The sequence below is a fragment of the Somniosus microcephalus genome, chromosome 6, assembly GCF_052327205.1.
Source record: "Somniosus microcephalus isolate GS21.2 chromosome 6, FLI_Smic_1.0, whole genome shotgun sequence".
Classification (NCBI taxonomy): Eukaryota; Metazoa; Chordata; class Chondrichthyes; order Squaliformes; family Somniosidae; genus Somniosus; species Somniosus microcephalus.
Genome location: NC_140992.1, coordinates 244,066,328 through 244,091,717, shown reverse-complemented (window position 1 = coordinate 244,091,717; position 25,390 = coordinate 244,066,328). Strand labels below are relative to the sequence as shown.

General features: G+C 42.9%; 1 protein-coding gene across 4 annotated transcripts in view; it reads left to right on the top strand.

The window, feature by feature from the left end:
* piezo1 (piezo type mechanosensitive ion channel component 1 (Er blood group)) overlaps positions 1-25,390 on the top strand; it is a 398,994-nt gene that overhangs the window by 149,920 nt on the left and 223,684 nt on the right. For all 4 annotated transcript variants that reach the window (XM_085991680.1, XM_085991683.1, XM_085991682.1 and 1 more), the window contains exon 3: positions 22,243-22,362. In XM_085991680.1, the coding sequence (XP_085847806.1) occupies positions 22,243-22,362 (120 nt within the window). The remainder of the gene's footprint in view (positions 1-22,242; positions 22,363-25,390) is intronic.

Sequence of the window (25,390 nt, the reverse complement as noted above, 5' to 3'; positions counted from 1 at the left end):
AACACTCCAGGAATTCCTCCTCCACAGTATTGTTACTAATTTGGTTGGCCCAATCTATATGTAGATTAAAGTCACCCATGATGACTGCTGTGCCCTTATTGCACGCTTCTTTAATTTCCCTTTTAATGCCATCCCCAACCTCCGCCTTACTGTTTGGAGGTCTATATACCACTCCCACTAATGTTTTTTCTCCTTAGTATTTCTCAATTCTACCCATACAGATTCCACATCATCAGAGCTAATATCCTTCATTACAATTGTGTTAATCCCTTCTTTAACCAGTAATGCTACCCCACCTCCCTTTCCTTTTTGCCTATCTTTCCTGAATATCGAATACCCCTGGATGTTGAGTTCCCAGTCTTGGCCATCCTTGAGCCACGTTTCCGTAATCCCAACCAAATTATGTTCGTTTACCTCTATTTGCGCAGCCAATTCATCCACCTTATTACAAATGCTCCTCGCATTAAGTCACAAAGCCTTCAGGCTTGTCTTTTTAACGTTCTTAGACCAATTAGAATTATTATTTACTGTGGCCACGTTTGATTTAAACCGTTGATTTCTCTGACTGCCACTTTTGTTTTTCTCCTTCCTATCTTTTGCTTTTATCCCTGTTTTCCTTTCCTCTGTCTCCCTGCTCAGGTTCCCAACCCCCTGCCATTTTAGTTTAAACCCCCCAGAACAGTGCTCACAAACCTCCCCGCAAGGATATTTGTCCCGCTCTGGTTCAGGTGCAACCCGTCCGACTTGTACAAGTCCCACCTTCCCCAGAAGCAGGCCCAGTGATCCAGGAAACTAAAGCCCTCCCTCCTGCACCAACTCTTTAGCCACGCATTCATCTGCTCTATCCTCCTATTCCTATACTCACTAGCACGTGGCACCGGGAGTAATCCAGAGATTACAACCTTTGTGGTCCTACTCTTTAATCTGCTCCCTAGCTCCCTAAATTCTTGCTGCAGGACCTCATCCCTCTTCCTACCTATGTCGTAGGTCCCAATGTGAACCACGACCTCTGCCTGTTCACCCTCCCCTTCAGAATGCCCTGCAGCCGTTCAGTGACATCCTTGACCCTGGCACCAGGGAGGCAACAAACCATCCTGGAGTCATGTCTACGGCCACAGAAACGCCTTTCTGCTCCCCTTATGATAGAATCCCCTACCACTATTGCTCTCCCACTCTTTTTGCTCCCTTCCTGAGCAGCAGAAGCACCCCTGGTGCCAGGAAGTTGGCTGCTGCTGCCTTCCCCTGGTGAGTCATCCCCCTCAACAGTATCCAAATTGATATACCTGTTTGAAAGGGGGATGGCCACAGGGGTCCCCTGCACTACCTGCCTGCTTCTATTGCTCCACCTGGTGGTCACCCATTTCCCTTCTGCCTGTGCAGCCCTACCCTGTGGCGTGACCAACTCATCAAACGTGTAATCCACAACCCTCTCAGCATCGTGAATGCTCCACAACCCATCCATCCGCAGCTCCAGCGCCTCAATATGGCCTGTTAGTAGCTGTAGCTGGATGCATTTCTGGCACATGCTGTCGTCAGGGACACTGGCAGCGTCCCTGAATTCCCACATAGAGCAAGAGGAGCATAACACGGGACTGGGCTCTCCTGGCATGACTTGCCCCTTTAATTAATTTAAATTAATTCAATACCACCAGTTAAAGATATACTCTAGGGCGCTTATTTACCAACTGTCCCCACTACACCACAGAGACCCAAGAAAATATAAACCGCAGAATTTAAGCTTGTAATGAAAAGGAGAAAGAAATACTCACCAACCAATCACTTACCTGCTTCCTGGTGACGTCACACTTGGATTACTTTTTACCTCTCTCCCCTGCTGTTGAATTGGTACGCCTCGCCTCGCTGAATCAGCCGCCGCTTTTAAACTGCCGCCGGTCACTGCTCCTTCACAGGTCCGATGCTCTGGTCTTCACTCCCAGTTAAAGGTCTTATGAATATCGGATACTTTGGTTAGAATGGGGAATCCTTCCCCCTCCCATCCCAAAGGTTTAAAAGCCAAGGAAAGGAAATTTCAGATTGATTTTTGCATTTGAGTTTTACAGTGCTGGCGTTTCTGGCTCCTAGCCATGGTTTTAATCACTACTTGGCAAAACTGAAGGGGAGAAGTGAAACAATCTACTACTGAGACACTCATACTGAATAGCTTAATTAACACTACAGTTTCTGCCTATTAACGTGGACATTCAGTAACTACAATACTTTACTTTATCATTTCAATTTTATAAATGGCTCTGCAATACAGATGTAGAAATACAAATTGACACTTTGTTGCATGTGTTGTAGAGATGAGTCTTATTTTAGATTTGTACTAACTCAACTTTTAATTAAGGAGATTTATAGTGGTAAATTATTGACACCGAATCCAAACTTCATTTGTCACTATAAGCGTACTGCAGATAAGATTCCGTTACTGTTGGTGTATTATCTATATATTGCTGTGTACGCAGTAATGAGAAGCTATCAGAAAAACTATTAATTTGAGTAAATGCTTAGCCTCAACTGTGATTCTATTTATATCTGAGTCCTCATTCTATTCCACACAATTCATTATTATTTTTTTCAATATATGAGTTGAGCAAAGAAGAGATAACAGCCCTAATTTTAAGACTGATGTACAACTGGGGCACAGGGATGATACCCTACTCGGCTTCCCTTCAAAAAGGAGTTGAGCAGTGAACAAAAGGCCACCATGACATTATTTAAAAATGCCTGGAGACCCCTGTGAGAGTTGTCCGAGAATGTGTAGCGGTGCACCTCCAACCATGTAGTAGCTATGTGTGATGGATTTTGTCAACTGCTGTAAACCCTGGAGTACATGGCAACATCATAGTCATCTGCAGAGAGGCAAAGTCCAGACACACTTTCTCTCATGAACATTGTGACTAGTGCTTTGGATATTTTGGGCTCCAACTTACAGGACTCTATCAAGGTTGAATTTGATAGGCTGGAGGATTGGCTTGACAGAACTGAATGGCAGATCGCTGGTCATCTTGTTGGAGGGCCCAGCACCTTAGGCAGGGCAGGAGAAGGGACAGATGAGGCAGCTTCTTTTCAGGGTGAGTATTTGTCCAATGCAGCCCTCCCCCTCACAATCTCCCAAACAATTGGAGTCGTGCCAGTTAGCAGAGAGGTGCTGGGAGCCACTGCTATCTTGGACATGGCTCTAGCTGTGGCAGGGCCATCTCGTGACCCTGCCGGTCGAGGTACAATACCACCACCATTTATTGTAAGGGTTTTATCTTTTTTCTTTTCTTTTCCATGCAAGGCCTGTCAGATTCCTATATTTGTTTAAATGACTAGTCAGTTTTGTAAAGCAAATCTGTTACCGGGGCTGAACTCTGGATCAGTGTGGAGGCATGAGGAGAAAACGTTCATACAAATTCAACACCTGAATCCACCAGGGCAAAAGGCAAATCATGTTCTGCCTTCCTAGTCATCCTTGCCTTTTTATGGTTTTCCCTTCCTTCTTTACTAAGTTCACATGGGCAGCTAAAAAAGTAGCTAAAGGAAATAAGGAGCAAAGTAAATAAGGGGTAAAATAAATATTTTTTTAAATTCACTTTCACGATGCATTAATTAGAATACCAGTTGGCGTAAACTGACAAACTACATCTCACTGATGCTTATCACTGTAGAAATTTTTTTTTTAATTGTCTCAGCTTGTATCTGTACATTTAAAAAGAAAGTTTTGTTATGGTGTGGTGTGTTACAGCTTTAGAAAGCAGAATGAGTCAATAAATCCTGCTTATGGTCCCAAAAGTAGGTTTGTGGTCATTTTACTTGTTTGTTAATAAATTGTTTCAAAATAGTGTGTTAGACTTTAAAGGACAGGCTAAAAGTCTGTCATATAAACTGTTGTTTAATTTTACTAGACTTAGTCACAACGACTGCATACCTAATTTTCTAGGTAATTTTTCTGCTTTACTTAGCATTTTTTTGCCCTTTTTTTTCGTGCCAGTTATCTCCCCTTTCCTCTTCAGTGTTAGACATTGACTGTTTCTTAGGGGACGGCTCCATGGGTGCTGGTCACTCTAGAGAAATTTTGGTTGAAAGACTACAACAGTTTTTATCTTCTGTGTGAGATAATTCCTTGGCCTGACTAACCTCCTTAATGACAGAAATATGAGAAAAGAAAGCCTCTTGGTTCTGGGAATGATGGATGATCTATGGCCAGCTGCTGGAAGGATGTAGGATTTTCTGTTGTGGCAAAATCCTGCCAAACCTTTGGTGGGCTGGGATTTCACCCTAGCCAATTTCCTGAAGATCAGGCTAAATTTGATAATTTCGATGGACTCTTGATAGTCTTCCTATTCTCGCTGGAGAGCCCACCTTGGGACTTGGGTGACTGCTGCAGGGGAACATGGCTAGCTGCCCCAAAGGCAGCTGGAGAAAGGGCGCTGCAGTTTAAAAAGTTTTGAAAATCCTCTGCTGTAGTAGTACAATCAATTTTTTTCTTTAGTTCCGCCAGCTCCATGTTCAAATTCACTCCATACGGTACCTGAACTCAACCGTGCATCAGAACATCCCACCCCCCGCTCCTTTGAAAAGTTGGGTCTCGTACAATGAATTATCTAAACTATGTGTTATTCATTGAAATATATACATCCGTCATACTGCAAAGGATTATGGTCACACCTGAATTGTGTCATTGACCACTAAGGCTGGAAGCAGTTCTACCAAAGCCCTGGAAGGTCATTTTAACTTGTGGGCGATTGTGTAAAACGGATGATATCGGATCAGCCACCTGTTACACACTGCCCGATTTTCCTTCCTGTTGAAGTCAACAGGATGTATAACAGGCAGCTGATCCCTAATTCCTCTCCATTATAAAGACCAGTTGTTTGCACCTCCATGACATTGCCTGCCTCTGCCCATATGCTGTTGAAAAAGTCATACATACCTTCGTCACCTCCAAACTCAATTACTCCAATACTCTCCTTGCCTCCCATCCTCTACCACTCCACTAACTCCAGCTTGACCTAGTCCTGATCATCCATCATCCTGTCTTTGCTGACTTACATTAGATCCCATGACCCCATGCCTCAAATTTAAAATTCTTCTTTTCATATCCCTCCATGACCTTATTTTCCAACACCCCCACCCTCACCTTTATAATCTCCTCCAGTCCTACAACCTCCCTACAAACTCTCCATTTCTCTAACCCCAGCCTCTTTTGTATCCCCACTTCCTTCGCACCAGCTTTGGCAGCCAACAAGATCCCATTCTCTGGAATTTCTTTCCTAAAAATCTCCACCTCCCTTTCCTCTTTTAAGACCCATCTCTTTGACTGAGCTTTTGGGCTCTCCTTCTTAAGCTTTGCGCTTGTTTTCCTTGCGCTTCTGTGGAGCACCTTGAAGCATCTTTCTACAGTAAAAGCTCTATATGAATGTAACTTGTGTGCTACTTGGCACACCATACTCATAATAGAATAAGTGAAACTGTGAGACTAAGGGAAGGTGATTCTTTGATGTTTGGTGGCTGCACACCTCTAACATCTTGTTAGAAACTAGGGGTGCCTAAAAATGTATATGGCTACATGAATAATACTGTTTTTAAATGATAAGTTTTGTTTTCCTGGAAAGCTTGCATTAGAATTTGAGACGGTCTTTTTAATCAGTTAGATTAGGTGAAACATAAACATTCCACACGGGGACCATAGGATGGCCCAGCCAGGCTAGTTATCTGTTGTTTGTAAGTTAGGGTTTTGACTTTGTTAATGTATCTTTAATTTGGCCAGTGAAAGCCCAACCTATGTTTCTTCCATTATTACTAATAACCATATTATAATCTCCACAGATAGAATTTGGAGTTTTGTTTAGCAGAACTGCTTGTGAAGATAATTAAAAGTTAATTAGGAAATGACATCGAATGAAAGGAATCTGAGGAGGCTAAGGTATCCATCTTAGAATGGGCCATTTGTTAGATGAAGGTGAGATAGCCCAAGCAGCTGCAAGTTGCTATGTATTTTTGAAAGGGAAAAAAAAGTATAAAGCAACAGCTATTGAACACTGAAAGCAGCGCAAAACCATAATTCATGGGAATGTAAAATAGTCAGAGAAAAGTTCACAGCAGAAAAAGGGAGTAAATCATAGACCTTACTTGTGAAGGTCAGAATGGTGAGATAGCGACTGGTTAATGTGCGACAGCTCTGACTGGGGCCTTGTACTTGCTGGATTAAGGAGGAGAGAGTAAAAAGAGATAAGATGGATTCCAATGGAGGAACCTTCAAATTGTAAAAACAAGGATGAAGTAATGAGACCCTCTTTTGGGGAGGGCTTTCATCCAAGCACCAAGACAAAGAACATGAGCTGTCATTGGTTGATGAAGTTTTGGAGGAACCTCTATAGGTTAAATGGTTAAATAAACTTGGCCTCAGGCCCACCCCTAAAAAGAGAATAAAAAGTGACACCCCAAGGGCTTGCACACAGACTGTGGAAGGGAGAGCCGAACAGAAGTTAAAAGGAGAAGTTGGGCTGGTCAAACACTCTTTTGAGAGTGATCCCATGCTCTCCATCGAAGGCTAGAGAGAGAGAGAGAGAGAGCAGAAGCCAGAGAACTGTTCACGCATGCCAGCCGTCTGTTTGATCGGGTCCGGTACAAGCTGCTAGTTACGGTCGTATGTTTTTGCTGTATTACTGGTGTGTTATATTCCGTCCTAAACTCTGATTAAACACAATATACCCACCATATTGGTTTGCACTTGATCCTGTTTACCAGAGATACGTGAATCTTTACAATCTCTCCCTTCTGACCCCCTTCACATGTACAATTCCAAAGATGGCTCGAGCCATTTCCTCAAAATGGGAAAGCTCCTTCAATTTAGGTCCGTCCGTAAGGGTTTTCTCGTGGTGGTTGTAGGTTTCCTACTCCTGGGAGTCACACAACAAGACATTTAGATGCTAGGAATTCGCAGAGTACCCAGTCAACCAATCACTTGGACAGCCTCCATCAGTCCTTTTGTGAGTGCACTGTAATGCAGCGTGTGTTTTGGATCTGGTGATAGTTCAACAGTTAGGTGTGACAGTGCAAGTAATCTTTCTGTCCCACTAAAAGTGCCATGTATCTTTTCAGCAATAAAGGTGCATGTAAAAAAGGGAAAGGGTTTCTTCTAAGGGTGCTGCAGTTCACATGTTGGGTATCTGACATGTGTGCCATGCCCCAATAAAAATGTGCACAAAGGTGGGTACACTTGCACTGGCCTTCCGTGTGATGCCAGAAAACCCCTTTTTGCACCCAGGTACAACAAACCTAGATGACTACATTTACTTGATCAGCGACTTTAGTCCATGCAAGTTGCACCTCAGTTGTCACAGGCTGTTGGCCTTCTGCTTAAGAAGGCTGCTTTCCTTTGTTGCATCTCCTGCAGCAGGACCTCCAAGACGTTATCATATTAAAAAAGGGGTAGTTTTTGCTGCATTTCTCCTTGTGTTCATTTCTTTTGGCAAAAATATTTTTTTCTGCACCATAAATCAGCCTACCTTTTAATGGCACCCAGCATCCCTTCAAGAGCTGCTGCCTGGCTGGATTTCCGACCCCCTAGCCAATTGTTTTCCTGCCTAGGTTCCCAGCACATGTTTTTCCTACGCAGGAAGCCTATTCAAAAATTCTGCTGTACAATATTTGAGCAATCCAGGTGCCATGGGTAAGGGCAGCCCCAATTAACTGGGTGTTCAAATTTTGGGTTAATGGAGTTTTATATTTCAATAAAGAAATCTAATTTTGATGCAGAAATGTTACCGCTGTTGTCGAATGTTACCCAGCTGCTGGATGCCTAAAAGGAGCAAGTGACTATTAGTAAGATGAAAGAAAATGCTTGAGTATGTTTCCTATGGACTTGTAACAAAACACCATCGGCTGTAAACGTTGCGAAGCTCCAAGGGTTTTGTAGCCTTGGGTAATAGGCTGTACGAAATGTTTTGGAAACGTTTTGTACATGTTAAATTGTGGAAACTATAAGCACAGAAGACATGGTTTACAGATGGTTGTTATAGCTGCTCAGATTGCTGCATCTTTAATTAATTAGCTGCTGAAGATTATCTCATATCCATAAGAAAGAAAGACTGAAACAGAAGCAACAATTTGAGTCTTCATGAAACTAATTGAATAAGTTGAAAAAAAATAGGATTAGTGATTAGGGTACGAGCTGAATCAGTATTCGTGACAGCAAAGACAATGCACATTCTGGAAGCTTTCGCACACTAAAAGGCGTCCATTCCATATTAGCTACAATAAGGTGTTCTGAGAGTATCCAGTTTTGTTGAATTTTCTGTTTGGAGTAGGCTGCAAGCTCTAATGCAGGAAGCTTTACCATGTGATTCAACTTGGAGGGAGGAGTTATTTATTTTTCATTGCTTTGACAATCTTTTAGACAACAACTGATAAAAATGATTTCCTCCAGAGAATTGTGTCGAATCGGGAGTCTCCCAAAAGATAAGCGGGAGAAGATGATGATGACATTTTTCTAATGTGTGGCACAATTTTGGCTCTGCCAGCTAATCATAGAATCATAGAGCACAGAAGGAGGCCATTCGGCTCATCGTGTCTGTGCTGGCTCTTTGAAAGAGCTATCCAATGAATTCAATCTAATATATAACGTTAAGTAGATTTTCAATAGACTTGATTTTGCTGCGTGGAAAGGTTGCACGATATTACATTATTGCTCAGAAAACCTTGGCTGAAGAACTGCAGGTGGACATTTAGAGTGAAAGAAAATATTTCAGAATGTGATGACAACATTAGAGTGAAAGTTCTGCAGGTATTTCAAGCCATGTAGTGCACTTTCTTTGTTGAAATATGTAAAACAGTTGCTCGGTGCAGAAAGAAGACTAGGAAATTTTCCTCCGTGGAGCTAAATATTTTAATTTCTGTGTTTCCCAGAGTCTTGTAAATACCCTTTTCTCCTGTTGCTCCAGGGAAACATTACAAATTATGCCATGAGATCACTTTAAAAACCAGAACAGTTTCCCAAACAGCGAAGCCCATTGTAGATGTCAAACATGGGGTGGTCTGAAGTGATGTGTACTCTGTCAGACAAATATGGACCATAGAAGCTCAAGAGAGCTGGGGGCTGGTTCCAAACGAATGCAAGTAGCTAGTGTTCCAGTCATTTAATAAAAGCCAGTGGCATGATCTTAGAATTTGTTGGGTCTTTTAATTTAGCCTCCATAATCAGAAAAGCATTGACATCTATTATGAAGGAAGCAATTGAGTAAAGGCAATAATTTAAACCAACCTGAAAACCATCATACCGAACAAATGTATTGGAATTTTTCAATAATGTAATTGAATTGGTTGACGATGGTAATGTGGCAGCTCTTGTATATCTTTAATTTATATTTTGGGTGAATGTTACATATTTTTCAAGGTGCGGAATGTCAGTGTTTGGGAATGAAACACTTTGTCATACAGTATCCGCATCAAACATTCGCAGGCCAGGTTCAGCACAGCCTAGAAGCAGAATAAAACTCTTTGGGGTGAAATTGGTCTTCAGTGGTAACAATGGTCCAGAATTTGTGGTGGGTAATAACAGCGAAGTAAGAGCATTCGCCGCCATTACCCCTCTGAAACTGACCACAACTTCAGGATGTAGCACATGCACATCTAAACGCAGAAATCCTGAAGTTGTGGTCAGCCATTCACTGCTCCAACACTGGCTGCGCTGTGGTCTTCTCCCCCGCTGCCCCCCAATAGCCAGCAAACAGTGTAATTAGTGAAACTGACGAAAACTTGGGCTTTTCTGCGGTAGTATAGAATCATAGAAATTTACAGCACAGAATGTCTGTGCTGGCCGACAAAGAGCCATCCAGCCTAAGACCACTTTCCAGCTCTTGGTCCGTAGCCCTGTAGGTTGCAGCACTTCAAGTGCATATCCAAGTACTTTTTAAATGTGATTACTGTTTTTGCCTCTACCACCCTTTCAGTGAGTTAATTATTATTTTATTAATTAAATATTGCTATTAAATACCTCATTACTGTAAATGTTAAACCTTGCTGGAATAGGTGTAACTGGGGTTTTAACAGCGTATTGACTGGTAAACAAACATTCTGGCCCTGAAAAACTAATTTTTATATTTGTGCAGTGTCAAATTTCTCCATTATGATTAAAAATTACAATTAAAATTTAAAAAAATAACAAATTGGAAAAGTTTATTCATAATATTTCAGCTTTTACCTTATCCCCATGTGAGAGTCCCAATCCTTGCTTTGTTCTCTAACATTTTTAAGAAGTCCGGATAAAAGCAGCTTCTCATTTCCTGGTTTCCTGCCTGTGAGAATTCTGCAATGTGATTGGCTGCTTAGACAGCTTGTTGACGTCACAGTAGCATCGCACTAGGAATTCCCATTACGGAACGCTGAAATCACTTGAACGTCGAAAAGGCACAATTCTCACCACAGAGAGATCGTGAGATCTCTGTGGGCAGTTTTCTTCGCGACGAGCGCCTTAGCTTTGCCACTGATCACAAATTACCAGCCATGTTCCTTATAAAGCACCATCTTATTAAAAAAAAAAGTGAAAACTTTTATTCGTTTACTTACAAACATGTGTCACAGAGTTGTATACTTACAAAGTTACATAGTTGTAACATCATTATGTCACTAGCACATTATCTCATTGTTACGACACATGGCTGTTCCTATCTCAGTGTAAACGTTTGCTAAATACGTTCCTCTAGATAGTGCTTTGACTTAAGAAAAGCATCCACTTCTTTAACCTCACTCTCAACAGGCTACCCCTGCTGCACCATTGTCAGTGTTTTCATCCACTCCTGCAGCCTCTAATGTCAGATTGTAGAAAGTATTTTTGTGCTGTGGAGCTTTACTAACTGGGAACTGGGTAAACACAATCCCAAACCTATTTCATTTAGTACCATTGGAGATAACTTGAGGAGGAGGCTTGTGTCTCATCAAATCCGCACTGAATTCAAACACATGATGATGGTGAAAGAATCATCTTCCAACCCACTCAAGTACTGATTTTACCGATTTGAAATCTGTCCATCTTAAGTTAAGTCCCTATTGGCATTTGAAATTCACCTAAAGCAAAGCACACACACAAACTTTTATTCTCTGGCCAATTATTTATTACTGTCCATTATATTACACAAATTGTTATGCGTTCTGTAGCGCAATTTCCTGAAGGGCTTGCTTGCTATTGATTTAATCCAGTACTGTGTTTTCTACCTCATCGACTTAGAAAATGAGTTGAAAAATACCCCCAGTGAATCACCCCCTCCCCGTGTTCTTATTGGCTTCATAAGATTCTGATGACTGAGTTGTTTGGCGCTTGCATTTTATTGGATGCTGTTATTGCTCATTTGAGGTGAACCGAGGCCTAAAGAATAATCAATGTAGATGTAGAAGCAACAAATTATGCTGTGCAAATTTACTGAAGTTCTTTGTAGAGATAACTTGTAAAAAAGATATAGTAAATTTGTTAAGTGGTTTGAAAAGTGGGTCAGCTAACAAAAGCAGAATTTGCTAATAAATGGAGAATGCTCTGGCTGAGAGACAGTGGTGTAATTTTGACTTTGAGTGATGGTGTAAAATGGGCGCTATCGATTCAGCCACCCGTTCTACTTCTCTCGCGATTTGTATTTCCGTTGATTTCCATGCTCTGTGGCATTGTGTGCAAGTTCTCTGGCAGGCTGTCCAGTGCACCAAGCATCTCCCAGTGTATGTCCCTGCGCCGCCTTCAGTAATCTGGGCCCTCAAAGTCGGCATCTGAGTCCTCTGCAGCAGAACAAATATGTGACCTTGTCCTCCGATGAGCCAGTACCTGTGGCGTCCTAGCTCCTGCACGCTTTTGCCCGGTGAATCACCATGTGCAAATCACCTAGCCTCTACAGTCCATGTGGTGTCAGCATCTGAGCTGGTGCTTGCCATAGTCAGATCAAGCGATGGTGCATCTTCAGGAATACTGCAGCCCTCATCCTCCAGTCACGGAAGGACATCAATATTCTCAGCAGCTGAAATGAAAGAAAGGGACAAGGGTTAGCTTGCGGTGCGAGGGAGAGCAGAGGGAAATATGGTGGTGTTGAAAGGATCTACAGCTTGTCATGCAGACTGTGTTGGTGATGAAGAAGTCAGAGGTGACAGAGGATTAGGTATAAAGAAACCCTGTGTGGTGGCTCTTCCAGCATCGCCAGTGGCTATGGGCTCCATTCTGTCCCTTCCCATTATAGCCAGTCTTCTTACCTTAACAACTTTAGTTGAATCATCGAATTTTTTCCTGCATTGCAGCCAGGTTCTTGGGGCAAAGCTCCTGGCATTGACATTCTCAGCGATCTCTTCCCACCGTCTCCTCAGTAGATGCCTGGTGGGCTTCCTGTCCCCGGGGGAAAAAGGATGTTCCTCCTCCTTTCCACTGTCTGTGCCAAGGCCTCTAGCATCAGAGAACTTTGCTACCAGCTTGCTCCCTCCTTCAGCCATCTCTTCCTCAACTTATTGCACTGTCTTTGCAGCCAGAATGCACCTCCCCTTCAAGTGTCTTGGACACCCGATCCCGGCCCACCCCGATAGGCATGTGGTCAATAAATAGTGCTGGTAGTACTGGCTGCAAGCACAATTCATGCGTGCTGCCTGTACTGGTAGTAACTAGCACGAGTAGTCTGTGACCTGGCCTTTGCGTGTCCATTTTCGGGCACAAACTGATTTTTAGGCCAATATGTTTTAGTTTGTCTTTTAGGGCCAGAAAAGATGAAATAGCAAATGTTTTAAAAAAATTAAATTAAATTAAAAAAAAAAAAAAAAACTTTTTAATTTTTAAAGTTTAATACTTTTTATTTCTAAATTCCTACAGTTTATGGGGAAAAAGGACAACTGATCGGAGAATTTTTTTATGATCTCTTTTTTGAACGGGAGAGGAGTGCTCAACTATTATAGTAGTTTGCCTTTGATATTAATATTTTTGATGTTTTCTAGAGTTGTTTACACATGGGTATGCAGCAGGTAACAGTTATATTTATTAATAACATAAGAACATGAGAAATAGGAGCAGGAGTCGGCCATACGGCCCTTTGAGCCTGTTCCGCCATTCAGTAAGATTATGGCTTATCTTCGACCTCAACTTCACTTTCCTGCCCGATCCCCATGTCCCTTGATTCCCCTAGATCCAAAAATCTATCGATCTCGGCCTTGAATATATTCAATGACTGAGCATCCACAGCCCTCTGGGGTAGAGAATTCCAAAGATTCACAACCCTCTGAGTGAAGAAATTTCTCCTCATCTCAGTCTTAAATGGCCGACCCTTATCCTGAGACTATGTGCCCTAGTTCTAGACTCTCCAGCCAGGGTAAACAGCCTCTCACCATCTACCTTGTCAATTCCTCTCAGAATCTTATATGTTTCAATGAGATCACCTCTCATGCTTCTAATCTCCAGAGAGTATAGGCCCATAGGACTACCCTCTCATCCTAGGAATCAATCTAGGGAACCCTTTGTTGCACTGCCTCTAAGGCAAGTATATCCTTCTATGGGTATGGAGACGAAAACTGTACCCAGTACTCCAGGTGTGGTCTCACCAAAGCCCTGTACAAGCCCCATATTGGAATTTAGACCTTTTGTGTGATGTAAGCAGAGCATCAGCATGAGTGAGGATATACAGAACAATGTGCATTTAAAAAAAATAACTGAAGGAAAAGAATGGTACTTTGATCAACAGAGAATTCAGGAGACAATAGTTTTTTTTTCAAGTGGATTGTTGAATTAGTGCCCTCTGGAACAATGATGGGCATTTTATTTACAGTATAGACTTCTATCAGACATTAAGAATGGTTTCTATGGAGGTAGATTTCAAAAGCTAAAAAATCCCCAGATGGCCAAGAGACCATTGTTCACCCATTATTTACTTACAAATTAGAAGTACTGTAGTTAATATCTTAATTGCCTGATCATTGAGAAGAATGTCTTTGATCATGACCTTGCATGCTGAAACATATCTTCAAAACCTAGAATTTTGTATGAGATGGTTTTTTCTCTCCCCCACAATTTCTAGTTCACTACTTTGCACTATCTCCTCCATGTGAGGCAGCCAAGAAAAGTTCTGTAGCGTCAAAGCTACTGAAATGACCTGCAAAGATTTTGGACTTGGCATCATTTTGTTACTGTTTATGTTTGTATCTTGTAAATCGGGCGTCTGACTTGAACCTGCCCCATTCTCACCAGGTGGGTTAGGTTACAGTAGTGGCTTAAAAGTCTGAAATTCTGATATTTACCACCTTTCAGAGTGGACAGGAGAACATGATGGGCATCACATGGTCTCTGGGGTGTAATATGGTGGTAACAGAGTAGTTGCTCGTCCTGTGACATGCTATTTCATTCACACCATGTATAAGAGTGTAAGTTTCAGTTGATATTGACGCTGAACTCTTGCTGTGAAGATGAGTTGAAAGTACTGTGACAAAGCTTGAATTGTAACAATCCGATAAGCATGGGCAGTAATACGAACATACGAATTAGGTGGAGGAGTAGGCCCCTCGACCCCTCGAGCCTGCTCCGCCATTCAATAAGATCATGGCTGATCTGATTACTCCACATTCCCACCTACCCCCAATAACCTTTCACCCCGTTGCTTATCAAGAATCTATCTATCTCTGCCTTAAAAATATTCAAGACTCTGCTTCCACCGCCCTCTGAGGAAGAGAGTTCCAAAGACTCACGACCCTCTGTGAGAAAAAATTTCTCCTCATCTTTGTCTTAAATGGGCGACCCCTTATTTTTAAACAGTGACCCCTAAGTTCTAGATTCTCCCACAAGAGGGAACATCCTCTCCACATCCACCCTGTTCAGACCCCTCAGGATCTTATATGTTTCAATCAAGTCACCTCTTACTCTTCTAAACTCCAGCGGATACAAGCCTAGCCTGTCCAACCTTTCCTCATAAGACAACCCGCCCAGTCCAGGTATTAGTTTAGTAAACCTTCTCTGAACTGCTTCCAGCGCATTTACATCCTTCCTTAAATAAGGAGACGAATACTGTACACAGTACTCCAGATGTGGTCTCACCAATATCCTGTATAATTGAAGCATAACCTCCTTACTTTTGTATTCAATTCCCCTCGCAATAAACAATAACATTATAATGAATTTGGATCGGTCTTGTTTGGAATCTGCTAGTGGTGATGTTGAAAAGTTTTGTTTTGTGACAGCGTGGAACAGTTACATTTATCTAATGGAATATTGTAAACATATTTAGGTTTTTGAAAAAAATTATAGCAATCAAAAAATCTTAGGTTGAGTTAGTTTTGTAGTGTATGTATCTTTTATTAGGTATATATTGTATATCCTCTAATTTGAGAACCGCTTTCCACTTTGCAAAGGGGCATCTAGATTCCCTTTACAATGCCTGATGATGAATTTATCTTGATCAGATATTTCTTGGTAATGTTTTCCTTAAACAGGTTAGTGAATGCATTAAAATAGCATGGGCAAGAGTTTATCTTGAATCCTTTAATCAGTGCACCTAAAGAGTGGAATTTAAACTTCGAGGTTTTGGCTATGATTGCAGCTTGCAGGTGGAACTTGAGCGATTCCAAGAATGACGACGATAAGACATTGAAGTTACTCACAGTAAGGATTGGAATTTGCAGTTGGTCAAGAATGTTCATGGCTAAGATAATGAAGTTTTCAACCTGGAAAATGTCAAAAACAGTTTAAATAAAGAGAGTGATGTTTAAGAACCTTGTCTAGGTCTGAGATTTATGCTAATTCCAGTTTGCCGTTTCAGGTAATGCATATGAAATGCAGCTACTCTCGGTCTTGCTCCCATTCTAATATGCATTTACAAAAATCAGCCAAAAGATCCTTGCTTGGTAAAGCTTTGTTAAAGGCCAATTATGATTAAATCTAGCAGGATTGCAAGGGGGGGATTAAAAGTGAAAATTGAGTTATGAATTTGTATTTAAACCTGCTAATTATGCTCTCGCTTCCAAGTCAGAAGGTTGTGGGTTTAAACCCCACTCTGTAGACTTGAGCACATTACCTTAGCTGACTCTTCAGTGCAGTACTGAGGGAGTGCGGAACTTCCGAAGCTGATATCTTTCGGATGAGACGTTACGCGAGGCTCCATCTGTCCTCTCGGGTGGATGTAAAAGATCCCATGGCACTATCTGAACAAGAGCATGGGAGTTCTCTGAATGTTTTGGCCAACATCTATCCCTCAATGTTGAAAAGCTAGTTTTCTTAAAGCAGATTTTCTGGTGCATTAGTGTCTGAGACTGCTCCTGAGGTTTACACTGCTAAATATGGCTCCCTTATCTTGAAGGCAGACTTGTAGTTTCAGTTTTTCATGGATTTGTGAATTAAGCGCGCTGGATATAAGGTAAAGAATGATTTTAGTGACTAGTGTGGCAAATCAACAAACTTATTTTGGGGTTGTGGCCAGCTGCATGGATCTGCTCAATGGCACTAGCATGTCACAAAACCACTATTAAAGTAGCTTTAGTCGTATAAATGCTGGGGACTGGCACACCATGCTGATCTCCTGGAATCCAAATTAAAATAAGGTGTAAAAACAGATTTGTTTACATTTAACAATGCATTTTGTGATTTGAAAATATTTATGCTGACACTGCGTGCATGAAGCAAAAAACATTTCACTCAGAACTAATCTTACATCGGACTCTTGCAGCAAACAGACAGAGGAGACTTTTATCCCATTAGTGTGGGCTGAATTGAAACCTCGGTCCCGGAGGTGATGACCAATGTCTAATCCATTATACCAAAAAGACCACTGTGGTTCAGGAAGGTGGCCCATCACCACCTTCTCAGGACAGCAAGGCATGGTCAACAAATGTGGCCTTGCCAGCGTTGCCCACATCCCATGAACAAAATCTTTAAAAAAAAAAAAGTCCCTGATCAATAGTTTAAAGAGCACAACAAGGATCGTTACCCATTTGATAGAATATTCAGTAATAAACACCCACAAGCCTTTCCTGAAAATAGCATAACATGTAGAGTTCTGGCAGTGGGTTCCTGGAAATGTGCTTTGTAAGGTACTTTCTTATGGAAAATTATAGAAATAAAATAAATTAGCTTATGCTGTTGTTCCTCTAGTTGTATCCATTTTCAGATAAGTGCTTACAGGTTTTGAAGGCAATGAGATTTAGGGCTGTTTACAATATTTAAGCATATTTTGCTCATAATCTTTTGATTTATTTTTAGGGGTGTGCAAACATCAAAAGAGATTTTGTTCTTTAGATTTTCACCTTGGCCTGAGTTAGTGCTGGGAAGCTGCTACGACTGCATGTTTAAAACGTAATTAGCGTCCCTCTCCTCCATTTCAGTTATTTTTCCTGTCTTTAGCTTTCCTAGAGAAGGCACATTTACTGAAAAAGAAGTCAGTCTTACGCTCAAAACTGTTGATGGTTGTTGTGTTAGGTTCACAATTTGGGGTAAATTTGCACTGTGCAATGTTAGCAAATTAATGCATTAACTCCCCCGCTCTGCTTTTTTAATAAAGATATTAACACTTTAAAAAATGGCTTAAAGCTTTTGTTAAAATAGCAGTCAAAGGAATTTCAAAAGAACAAATTAATGGATGCTGAGCCAAAAAAAGGTGGTGACAAATTAGGAGGGTAGAAGTGGGTTTTAAGGAGGGCTTTAAAGCTGAAGAAGGAGGTGGAAGGGTTTACAGAAGGAATTCTAGAGTCTGGGGTTTAGGCATTTGAAGACATGTCTGCCAATTGTGGGAGCTGGAATGAAGAATGCACAAGAATCCAGAATCGGCTGAATGAAAAGTTTGGGAAAGGATTGTAGCACTGGAGGTGGTTACACATTGAGAGATTTAAATACAAGAATGGGAATTTTAAATTTGAGGTATTGGGGGAATAGAAGCCAGTGAAGATGGAGTGATGGGTGGAGCAAGATAGGAAACTGGCAGCAGATTTTTGGATGGACTAAAGTTTATGGAGGGTGAAGGATGGGAGGCCAGCCAGAAAAGTATTGGAATGGCCAAATCTGGAGGTGACAAAGGGATAGATGAGGGTTTCAGAGGCAGATTGGTTAAGCAGAGGCGGATGCAGGCGATGATATGGAGTTAGAAGCAGGCAGTCTTTGTCATGAATCTTATCATGACTCATGAAATAACACTGGGCGGCCAGCTGGTGGCACCGTCCAAGGAGTATAAATACTCGGGTGTGGGCCCAGCTTGCTCAGGATGTTTCTGTAACCAGGAACTAGTGATGTAACTAGAAATCTCATGGTGTTGAAACAGTTGATTAAAGCCTTGTTTTATACTCAAACCAAGTGCTCAGTAGTCTTTGTACATCAGTCCTTGTGATGGAGCGGATATGGGGTCAGAAGCTCGGCTTGAATTTGAATAGGAAGCCAAGGTTGTGGACAGCCTGGTTCAGTGGCCAGAGTGTGGGATGGAATCAATGACGAGTGTATGGAATTTTAAGATGATGGCATCAATCTTCCCAATATTTATCTGGAAGAAATTGTGGCTCATCTGAGCCTGGATGTCACACGAGCAGTCTGACAGCACAGTGGCAGTGGCGGGGTCAAGGGAGGTGGTGAAGAGGTAGAGTTGGGTGTCATTAGGGTAAATATGGAAGCGGAATTCATATCTGCAGATGATTCACCAAGGGGTAGCGTGCAAATGAGGATATATCCTTGGGGGACTCTGGAGGTAACCGTGTGGGAGCAGGAAGAGAAGTTGGTGCTGGAGATGCTCTGGCTATGATTGGATTGGTAAGAGTGGAACCAAGTGAGGGCAGTTCCACCAAGCTGGACAACAGAGGAGAAACATAGGAGGACAGAAAAGTCAAGGGTGATTTTGTAGGGATGGGTTTTGCTGGTGGTTTTGAAAGGGAGGGGGATGGTACTGGAAGAGAGGGACCAATTTACAATGCCAGCTAGGTCAAGAGTTGAGGAACCAAGAGGTGGATTTTATGAATGAGATGAGCTTGGAGACAGCATGGGCGGGGGGGAGGGGGGGGAGATGGAAAAAAAATAGAAAGAGATAGTGCTAGGGTAGGAGGAAGCTGGGGCGGGATGTGGGGTGGTTTGGCTTCGACAAGGTGAAGGGAGGAAACAGCAGTTAGATGAATTGAATTTTCTATATCTTGGTAATGAAGAAATCCATGAACTGTTTGTACTTGTTGTGAGACGTGAGGGTGGGGGGGTCAGGGAGAGGGGTTTAAGGAGGTAGTAGTAGAGAAAAAAAAACAACCATTATCCTTCTTTCCAAGATGATCCCAGAATAGTGGATGGTTTGGACAGAAGAGCTTGATGTGGTTCAATCAAATCAACAACAACAACTTGTATTTATATAGCGCCTTTAATGTAGTAAAATGTCCCACGGCGCTGCACAGGAGTATTTTAAGGCAAAAAATTTGACACCGAGCCACATAAGGATAAATTTGGGCAGGTGACCAAAAGCTTGGTCAAAGAGGTAGGTTTTAAGGAGCATCTTAAAGAAGGAGAGAGAGGTAGCGAGGCGGACAGGTTTAGGCAGGAAATTCCAGAACTTAGGGCCTAGGCAACAGAAGGCACGGCCACCAAATGTTGAGTGATTATAACCTAGTGATATAGATGGCTAAGCCATCTGTATGCCAGATATATTTGAGTTTATACCCTTTGGATTTGAGGGAGCCAAGATGGGGGCCATAGCGAGGGTAGTCACCAGGATGGGGGCCATAGCGAGGGCAGTCACCAGGATGGGGGCCATAGCGAGGGCAGTCACCAGGATGGGGGCCATAGCGAGGGCAGTCACCAGGATGGGGGCCATAGCGAGGGCAGTCACCAGGATGGGGGCCATAGCGAGGGCAGTCACCAGGATGGGGGCCATAGCGAGGGCAGTCACCAGGATGGGGGCCATAGCGAGGGCAGTCACCAGGATGGGGGCCATAGCGAGGGCAGTCACCAGGATGGGGGCCATAGCGAGGGCAGTCACCAGGATGGGGGCCATAGCGAGGGCAGTCACCAGGATGGGGGCCATAGCGAGGGCAGTCACCAGGATGGGGGCCATAGCGAGGGCAGTCACCAGGATGGGGGCCATAGCGAGGGCAGTCACCAGGATGGGGGCCATAGCGAGGGCAGTCACCAGGATGGGGGCCATAGCGAGGGCAGTCACCAGGATGGGGGCCATAGCGAGGGCAGTCACCAGGATGGGGGCCATAGCGAGGGCAGTCACCAGGATGGGGGCCATAGCGAGGGCAGTCACCAGGATGGGGGCCATAGCGAGGGCAGTCACCAGGATGGGGGCCATAGCGAGGGCAGTCACCAGGATGGGAGACACTGAAGGTTTTGCTGGGGCAACAGCATTAAAGGTGGTGATGAGGGAGTGGTTGTGCAAATCCACAGCTGCAGAGGCATCACGGTGAATGGAGGGCCAAAGGCTATGGGGTTATAAGCAACTTGAGGGAGAGTTTTTTCCAGAGGCAGACACAGAAAGAAGTGGGGTTGGATGGGGGTTATGGGTGGTGAGAGTGGCTGAAGATGCCCTTGCTTGTGATTGAGGCTACGGGAATAGAGACACCATGACGAGGTTAAGTGAGTGGCCATGAATATGAATATGGATAGGAGAGTTTATATGGAGGGAGAGGTTTAGGGAGGACAGGAGAGCGCAGGATGAAGTGGAGAGAGGGCAAGGGGAGCTAAGATGGAGATTCACATCACCTAGGATGAGCTACTGAGTGCAGATGCTGAGAGACGAAAGATGGGAAGGTGGCAGCAAAGGAGAGATCATTCAGCAGCGTCCAGAGCAGGTTGGGAAACCAGCAAGAGCAGATCAGAGCTAGCCCAGCGGACAGTCAAAAGCCCCAGCAGTGAAGCAGAAAACGAATCCGCAGAAGCAGGTCAGTTAGTGCAATAGAGGAAATCCAGCTGAGGGTACAGGCTCAATTGAAAGAGGAGTTGAAAGTTGAAGTCACAGTGAGGCCCAAAAGAAGGCTGATTTCTGCGCAGGACCGAATACAGTGTCACAGAAAAGCTGAGAAGCCAGAAATGCACTGTTTTACATTTTTAACATCCTTTTGCCTTCTCCATTAATTTAATTATACTTTGAAAGTAGGTTAGTAGTGTATTTTCATTGCTTAAGTGCTGCAGCTCTACAGTTATCTAGGTTACACGGCTATGCTACTACATTAAGCTTGTTTAGTGGTCACAAAGCAGAGATGGGCTGCCTCCTCCAGACAGCGGGAAGTTGAGGGCAGCCACAAGCATAGATAGGGCTGCAGATGTAGCAAGTGGGATGTCTCCGTTTAGGTTCGGCCAGGACCACTCAGCTCCAGAATTCATTATAGCTTTGGTCCAAACATGGACAAAAGAGCTGAATTCCATCGGTGAGGTGAGAGTGACTGCCCTTGACATCAAGGCAACATTTGACCGAGTGTGGCATCAAGGAGCTCTAGTAAAATTGAAGTCAATGGGAATCGGAGAAAACTCTCCACTGGCTGGAGTCGTACCTTGCACAAAGGAAGATGGTTGTGGTTGTTGGAGGTCAATCATCTCAGGCCCAGGACATCGCTGCAGGAGTTCCTCAGGGCAGTGTCCTAGGCCCAACCATCTTCAGCTGCTTCATCAATGACCGTCCCTCCTTCATAAGGTCAGAAATGGGGATGTTCGCTGATGATTGCACAGTGTTCAGTTCCATTCGCAACTCCCCAGATAACGAAGCAATCCATGCCCGAATGCAGCAAGACCTGGATGACATTCAGGCTTGGGCTGATACGTGGCAAGTAACAGGTGGGAAGTCGACCGATGGCATTCAAACGAGGACTGGCGGTTAAAAATTCCCGTGGCCTTCTGCTGCCTCTCCTAGACAGGAGATCAACTCGCCAAAGCAGGTTCCTGCCGGAAAGCCACTCCGTTAAAATGTCCCCCTCACTATGGTATTTTCGCCAGCACCAAGAACTGCAGATGGTAATACACTCCAGGAAGTCATTCTGCATTATGAGTGAAGCATGACAAGGTTCCTCTGATGTCTCAGTGAGATTTTCCAGTGAGTGGGTGTATCATACTCACCAGAAAGGCCCTAGGCTATTTGGCCAAGCTTCCAACAGGGAACAGCGTATGGCGCATGGAACCTTAAAGAAGATGCAAAAAACCACAGCAACGGGGGAAATATTAATTCAAGCTGTGAAGTTACTGAATCTAATTTAATTGTTTAAAAGTGTGATCTGAACCATTAAGGTTCAGTTCTGCTGCTTTATGGAGGTTGCTTCACAATATTACCTAATTGTCGTTCATTATCAGGTTGTGACTGCATTTTCTTTCTCCAGGCCACACGGGTCGTTTGATCAAGGCACTGCTGGGAACCAGCATTCTCTTTCTGTGCACACACGGCGGTTTTCAGATCACTCTGTATGTTTTGAAGAATGAAGATTTGTTGGGGTATAACTGTAAGTAGAAATGAATATTCATGTTTTCTCCTTGGTAATGCCCTGTGGTTTGGGTACTGATGTAGCAGTGCTTCCATGTGGCTCTTTATAAAGAAATGTTTTTGCAGTGGAGAGCCAGAAATGCATTTTAAAAATGTTTGGAGAATCTCCAGCTCAATTCTTCTGTTGTGATTGAGGCGTAGACACCAACAGACTGACTTTTCAAAATATGAAAAAAGCAGTGGTCTATTGGCCTACGATAAGTTTTTAAAATAACTCAGTCTTTATTTGATGCTGACTGAGATGAATCTTGTCATTCATGTAGAAATGACTTATGAAATGATACTGGGCAGCCTGCTGGTGGCGCTGTCCAGGGAGAGTATAAATACTCGGGCATGGGCCCAGCTTGCTCAGGACATTCTTGCTCAGGACATTCTTTAACAGGAACTAGTGAAGGACACAACTAGATCTCCATGTTGAAAAACAGTTGATTAAAGCCTTGTTAATACTTGGACCAAGTGCCTAGTAGTTTTCTTACGTCACTGACTTTCTCTGGAATTCAGTCTCTCCTCTTCAGTATCTTGCCCAAGTAACCGTTCTTCATGTGTGAGCAATTGTTGGCAGGCCCTTCATCATGGAGGATATCACAGTCGAGCCACAGTGACCAGAAGCATGTACCCAGCCGATTTCTCTCCCCCGTCTCTAGCCTAGGAGCCCTGTGGCTGGTTGTATCACCCCAATTAATGCCCAGGCTGAGGACCAGGTAACTTCACACATTCAAATCTGACATCTTCTGCTCTTGCAGCACGCTATGACACCGGATGGTTGTTGGCCACTAGGCCACCAGGGAAGCCAAAATGTTTTTAATTACTGAACTTCTCTGTGGCACTCTGAATTACCCATTTTAATTGAGCTGATGCACGGATCAAGAATATTCTCTTGAAGTGCATTTGGTTCTAAACAGTAGAAATAGTCTGCCAGCGATGGTCACATGCTATTTCTTCCTTCCTATTTCTTTCAGTTTCTGCCAACTATTTGCTATTAATTAGTTGAGATTATTTTTAAATACTGAATTAGGAAAATAACGTGGTCAGCAGCTATCTAAAGATCCTTTAGTACTTATTTTTGCAATATTTTTAGGGATGTCTATTAATTACAATTAACTTTTGTGATTACCACGTAAGTCTTTTTGGCGGTTAATTTGTTTTAACGTGTGTTAATCACGGAAGTTATGCAGAGGAGAGAGCAGGGCATGGTGAGCCATTTGGAAGCAGAGTTCAGGACTGAGTAGGATGCCATCCAGTCAGTTTCATCCAATATTGTACTCAGGAACTCATTACTTTTCCCAAAGGCTGGGACGGACCTGAAAAGTAACTTTCCATTACTTTTCCTTTAGTTTTCAGGTAAGAGGTTTTTGAGTATCTCTCACTGTCTCTGTATTATGCTGATTATTCTAACTTGTATAACCATCGATGCTCCTTGTACTAATTTATCCAACTTATAATCAACCTTGTTCCTGGCAGCTGTAAATACTTAGCAATGCCAGCAAGAGCGATATCAATTAACTATGCGATTAAAACATTCATTTTTAATCTCGAGATTAGTCGCGATTATTTTATTAAAATTGTTTGACAGCTCTAAATGTTGTGTTTTAACATAACTGTCTCAGTAAGTTTATCCAGTGATTAGCTTGAGCCATTTAGACCAGGAGGGTGCCAGCCAGGTTTGTTTCCAAATTTCTGCTGCTAACTGATCTTAGCTGGGGCAACAGTGACGGGTGCTACAAATGGACTGGGCTAGGGAGAGGAAAAGCAGTCACAGTTCCTGCTCCTGATCGCTATATGTGATCCCTACAGCGCGCACACATGTAGATCAATTGCAATGCCTTGTGTGGTCAATTATCTTGCTAAAATTTATTGTCATGCCTCACACATGAAAAAAACTGGAGGTAGCCATGGAACGATACTCCAGCAAAGAGTTGATGTCTTGGGAAGGGGAGAAAATTGGCAGGGAAAATAAAAGCTAATAAATGAGTCCAATCGGATCATAATTTATGTGTAACTTCTTTGGTAAAGACCTTTATGGAAACTATGATCTGGAAAAGACACTTCATGTTTTCCTTCTTCATCTGGCACTTTCACAACCCTATTTTCAGGAGAACATTGTGTAGCAATAAACTATGCTGACTTGATCATTAACGCCCTTTTAACATTATGCTTTAGTAACATCATTTGATTTCTGTTGTGTTGAATCTACCTTATTTATTCTGTGGAGCAGATTCACCAACAGCTGGACAACTGTGCAGTTGCTCCATCATCACTAATGGAACTGTGTGTCAGCTGTGGCTCAGTGGCAGCACTCTCGCCTCTGACTCAGAAGATCATGGGTTCAGCCCCACTCCACAGACTTGAGCATGTAACCTAGGCCGACACTGCAGTGCAGTACTGAGGGAGTGCTGCACTATCTGAGGTGCTGTCTTTCGGATGAGCCATTAAACCGAGGCGCCATCTGCCCTCTCTGGTGGATGTAAAAGTTCCCATGGCACTTTTTGAAGAAGAGCAGGGGAATTCTCATTTATAATTTATTAAAGAAATTTTCCCCGTTGTCAACATAGTGATGCTTCCCTACAAATATCACATCAGGCTGCTTTGGGTTCTTTTGAGGACACGCAAACTCTCCACTAATACTGCTGATAGATTCTAAGTCTGGTACGTTGTGTGCACTTCCTGTAAGTGTCATACTTATTTCCTTTAACACTTTCCTCATCACACTCCTCTGACTCACCAAGAGCAAACCCATGGGAGATCACTGTGAGATAACTTACAGTGCAACACTTACAGGAAGTGCACCCAATGTGCAAGACTTAATCTATCAGCAGCATCAGCTGAGAGTTTTCATGCAGGCTCGGTTCTCAAAAGACCATCAGACAGCCTGCTTTGATATCTATGGAAGCATCATTATCTTGACAACAGGGAAAACTTTGTACCGTGTAAGCTTTTGTAATGTGGTAGTTTGGGTTAGTTCTTCACTTTCATTTATAAATCAAAAC